Raw genomic sequence first — 5324 nt, 5'->3', positions numbered from 1 at the left:
ATAATGAAAAGATGAAAAAGTGAAAAGAGAATTTTATAATTTACTCTTCAGTGTCATTTTTTTCTCAAAGTTAAGTAATAGTTTGAGATTTGATTATAAACTAGTTTATTGTTTATTTTTTCTATTATTTGCCAATCTCATATGAATTACTTATCATTTTTATTTAACAATATTTTTATTAAAAAAATTATTTATTTTTATTATTATTTATGAGTTCCACACAAATTACTTTTTATGTTATTTAACTTTTATCTATTATAATTATTTATAGTAATTTTAGGTTTTAGCAAAAAATTAAATAAACGGTTACTAAATACAAATTAAAACTATCTCAAAAAAAAAAAAAAAAAAAAAAACTCTGGCAACCCTTATTTATCTTTAACCAAGTAATGAAAAGTTCACAATTTCTTTTCTTCTGCTTGTATGAAAATGAAACACAGCAGGCATCCATGTGACCCTAGCACGACCTTTCCTCCAAAGTCCCAACTCAAAACACATTTTCCAACAGAGACGGAACGGAACACAGCGCAACAGAACACACCTTCCTCCCCACTTTCCACCTTCCCTGTCTGTATGTAGTGTGTACGCAAAAAAGGGGGAAAAAAAAAAAAAAAAAAAAAATCCCAACACACACCACCACCAAAACCAAACCAAACCAAACCAAACTTCAAAAACTCATTTATTTATTTTTTTCTCTCTCTCGTACACATCAGTCTCTCAAAATGGGTAGGCTGAGAACCCTACTGATCTATCTCTCCACCTTCATATTCTCCTTTCTAACTCTTTCATCTGCCGATGACTCCGCAGCCATGGCCAAGCTCCTCGCCTCCTTCGACACCGCCCCAAGCGGCTGGTCCGCCACCACAGACTGCTGTAAGTGGAAAAACGTTAACTGCGACGGAAGCAACCGTGTCACCTCCATCAACTTAGCTTCTCAGTCTCTCACAGGGATTCTTCCTTCCGATCTCGGCACTCTCACCCAACTCACCACTCTCTCTCTCCAAGGCAACTCGCTCTCTGGACCTCTCCCCTCCCTTGCCAACCTCACCTCTCTCCAAAAACTCTACCTTGACAACAACAATTTCACCTCCATTCCTTCAGGTTTCTTCCAAGGACTCACAAGCTTACAGATCTTAACCTTGAGCCAAAACCTTAATCTTGCACCTTGGACCATCTCCACCGAGTTGACTCAGGCCACTAGCTTAGTCACTTTCTATGCTAGCAATGCAAACATTATTGGGTCTTTACCAGATATCTTTGTTTCCTTCCCGAGTCTTAAGGATCTCCGACTTTCTTACAACAATCTCACTGGCACTCTACCTAAATCCTTTGGGGGATCCGGGATTCAAAACCTTTGGCTCAACAACCAACAAAACGGCTTGTCGGGTACCATCGACGTGTTGTCGTCGATGACCCAGTTGTCCCAAGTGTGGCTACAAAAGAACCAGTTCACTGGTCCCATCCCAGACTTGTCAAACTGTACAAGTTTGTTCGATCTTCAGCTCAGAGACAACCAGTTCACAGGCCTTATCCCAGCTTCATTGATGTCAATTCCCACATTGAGAAACGTTTCCTTGGATAACAATGTGCTCCAAGGGCCTTACCCACAGTTCCCATCTAGCGTGACCACTCACAGTCTTGATGGTATCAATAGCTTCTGTAAGAACACCCCAGGTCCTTGTGATCCCCAAGTGACCACATTGCTCGAAATCGCTTCGGCTTTTGGGTATCCAATCAAGCTAGCCAATTCTTGGACAGGTAACGATGCTTGTACTAGCTGGACTTCCATTATCTGCGATTCACAGGGGAATATTATCACTATCAATTTCGCTAAGCAGCAATTCGTTGGGACGATCTCGTCTGTCTTTGCAAAACTCACATCGTTGAGGAATTTGTATCTGAATGATAACAATTTGACGGGTTCCATTCCGGATGCTTTAACCAACATGACAAGCCTTCAGGTTCTCGACGTTTCAAACAATAACCTTACTGGGTTGATACCGAAATTTGGAGATTCCGTGAAGCTAACTACGACCGGTAATCCTTTGATTGGGAAGAATACTCCGAGCTCTGGAAGTGGAGGGAGTTCTCCGTCGGGTTCAAATGGCACATCGCCCAGTGGGAATCCGGCTGGAATGGGATCGAGTGGCACTTCCGTCTCGCATGGTATGATTGCTGGTATAGTTATTGCTGTGATCATATTTGTTGTGGTTGTGTTGTTTGTTTCAATTAAGTGTTATGTCAGTAGGAGGCATAGGAAGTTTGGGAGGGTGGAAAATCCTCAAAATGGTAAGGAAGTTGTTAAGTCTATTGGCATAACGGGTGGTGTATCGAATTCAAATGGATATGGAGGTGTGCCGAGTGAGTTGCAGAGCCAGAGTAGTGGTGATCATAGTGAGCTTCCTGTTTTTGAGGGTGGGAATGTTGCGATTTCGATCCAAGTTTTAAGACAGGTGACCAACAATTTCAGTGAAGATAACATTTTGGGTAGGGGAGGATTTGGAGTTGTTTACAGAGGAGAATTGCATGATGGGACTAAGATTGCTGTGAAGAGGATGGAATCTGTGGCAGTGAGTAGCAAAGGAATGAATGAATTTCAGGCGGAGATTGCAGTCCTTACTAAAGTTAGACATCGACATTTGGTTGCTCTTTTAGGATACTGTATCAATGGCAACGAGAGGCTTTTGGTGTATGAGTATATGCCACAGGGGACATTAACGCAGCATTTGTTCGAATGCCATGAGAATGGGTGTTCTCCTCTTACTTGGAAGCAGAGGGTTACAATAGCATTGGATGTGGCGCGCGGAGTGGAATACCTGCACAGTTTGGCACAACAAAGTTTCATTCACAGAGATTTGAAACCTTCCAACATACTTCTTGGGGATGATATGAGGGCCAAGGTTGCAGATTTTGGTCTGGTTAAACATGCGCCTGATGGGAAGTACTCTGTAGAGACTCGGTTGGCTGGGACATTCGGGTATCTTGCACCAGAATATGCAGGTAGGCTAAGCCTGTGATTTCTATATTCTTTTGTTTTGATTGAATCATTCCTGGTGTTGCTTAAATTTCATATTTATCACCACTTTTTGTTTATGATAATTTATCTAGAACTATAAAATCTGTAAAACTCTGCTCATGAAATCCATGAACGTTGTGTATGCATACATTTTATGCTATTTTATCTTTATGATAAGAGAATTATTTTACTTCCCAAGAAAAAGTATTTCTATGTTTAGCTTTTTGTTTTTAAAGCCAGAAAAGGGTGGGAACAGATAGCATTAGCATGGGAATTGTCAAAGATATTAGACTTTGCAGAGAGCATTACCTTTGCAGAATTTTTGAAGCCTTAATCACCAATGGAAGATACTATAAGTAATATGATTACTTTGGCAATTTGCATTTCGTTTTCCAATGACCAGTTTTCCATATGATTACTTGGTCAAAACAATTCTCACTCGATTTTTTGTTTGGTTTGGGTGAGATGATTTCTTTTCATTTGCTTGTGTCATATGGAGTCTATGAGTCATTTGTGGTCGTACATTGACACTAATGTTTGCTGTGAATTATCTGTCTGGTTTAATGAACTTCACTGGTTGAACTTGCTTGAGGTAGATACTTTGATTTGTAAGAAGGGTCCAGTCAGTCACTTAAGACATTCATGCCTTTACATTTTATCACCACTTATACTGGACTACTGCAAGTCAGCCTGATCGGTTTCTTTCCTTGTCAACAGCTACTGGAAGAGTGACGACCAAAGTGGATGTCTATGCATTTGGAGTGGTTTTGATGGAGCTGATTACTGGTAGAAGAGCACTAGATGATACCATGCCAGATGAGAGGTCTCATCTGGTCACATGGTTCCGTAGGATCCTAATCAACAAGGAGAACATCCCCAAGGCCATTGACCAAAATCTTAACCCTGATGAGGAGACCATGGAGAGCATATACAAAGTGGCTGAGCTGGCAGGTCATTGCACTGCTCGTGAGCCGTACCAGAGACCTGATATGGGGCACGCAGTCAACATCTTAAGTCCTCTTGTAGAGCAGTGGAAACCAACTTCTCATGAAGAAGAGGACGCTTGTGGCATTGACCTAGACATGAGCCTTCCTCAAGCTCTGCAAAGATGGCAAGCCAATGAAGGTACTTCAACAATGTTTAATGATATATCCTACTCCCAAACTCAATCAAGCATTCCCTCGAAACCTTCAGGGTTTGCAGACTCGTTTGATTCAATGGATTGCCGATGAGAAAGGGGAAGAGAGGGAGAAGGGGGGTAAGAAGAGGTAAAGTTGGGATGATGAAGATATGAGACAAAAGTTCTGGTTGCTAAAGCTGTTTGGTCCAGCGGGTTACCTAAGGGTGTCCCAAGATTTTTTTGTCTGTTATTGTTGTTTGTTATTATTCTACAAAACCTGGAAAATATAGATGCATTATGCTGTTCCAGTTTGTTCTTTTAAGGCTAACAAATTCATTTGGTGATGGTCGAGGTCGAGATATCAGAAAGGAAGAAAAAAAAAAGGGTACAGATTTGTATGATATTCTTTTAATGTTTTCATTTAATAGAAGGTTGGTTACATTTATTGCTCTGAACATGTTTGGGTGATGAAATATTTTCTTTTTTATTTAGATTTGTTTGAAATTTTGAATGACTCTTTAAAAGCTGTCTAAATAAAACTTAAGGGTTCTTTTATTTGCTGCAGCAAGGTTTAAGGGGTTACTTTGATTTGACTATCAAAAATACAAAGAGATTTTGTTGAGATGTGATCTTTTATGTAAGGAAAAAAAAAAAAAGTTTTATTTATAGAGAAAGTGGGTTCGGTGGGGTTGTGGCTGTAAGTCTGTGCAAGTAATGTGAGTAGCAGGTGGAATGAGAAAGCGTTCATAGCGGCGCATGTTAGGGAATTTGAAAAGTGTAGACGACTTTTGTAATGTTGCAGCCTGCACATGTTGTGGGACCTTTTTTATTTATTTGGATAGGTATTTATTAGTAGCTGAATTGATACATTAAGATTTAAGATACGCAACGGTGGCCTAAAGTAGAAGTCAAAAGACCAATATATAATTGAGTTGATGCCAAATAATCTTTTTGCTTTATGGTGGAACATGACGATGTAACAGCATAGCTCTTTTTTGAGAAATCTGTTTCTGAACTGTCTACTAGCAAATTGCAAGTTTCTGTACTTTAAATTCTTTGTTAATATGGTTTACACCATGAAACGTTTTTCTTTTATATATATATTTCTGATGCAGGCCATCTTATATATTATAAAGGAAAAAAAAAATGCACATACTTTTCCCCCAATTTTATAGTAGTCATGACACT

General features: G+C 39.6%; 1 protein-coding gene across 1 annotated transcript; it reads left to right on the top strand.

Annotated features, from left to right (window-relative positions):
• Positions 1–432: 432 nt before the first annotated feature.
• On the top strand, positions 433–4609 carry LOC115994653 (receptor-like kinase TMK4). Its single transcript, XM_031118869.1, has 2 exons — positions 433–3000; positions 3734–4609. The coding sequence occupies exons 1-2, from the start codon at positions 723–725 to the stop codon at positions 4246–4248; spliced, it is 2793 nt and encodes a 930-aa protein (XP_030974729.1). The 5' UTR covers positions 433–722; the 3' UTR covers positions 4249–4609.
• Positions 4610–5324: the final 715 nt, after the last annotated feature.

This window comes from Quercus lobata, chromosome 6, assembly GCF_001633185.2.
Source record: "Quercus lobata isolate SW786 chromosome 6, ValleyOak3.0 Primary Assembly, whole genome shotgun sequence".
In the NCBI taxonomy this organism is placed as follows: domain Eukaryota; kingdom Viridiplantae; phylum Streptophyta; class Magnoliopsida; order Fagales; family Fagaceae; genus Quercus; species Quercus lobata.
The sequence above is the reverse complement of the archived record's forward strand: the minus strand, read 5'-3'. Positions and strand labels throughout refer to the sequence as shown.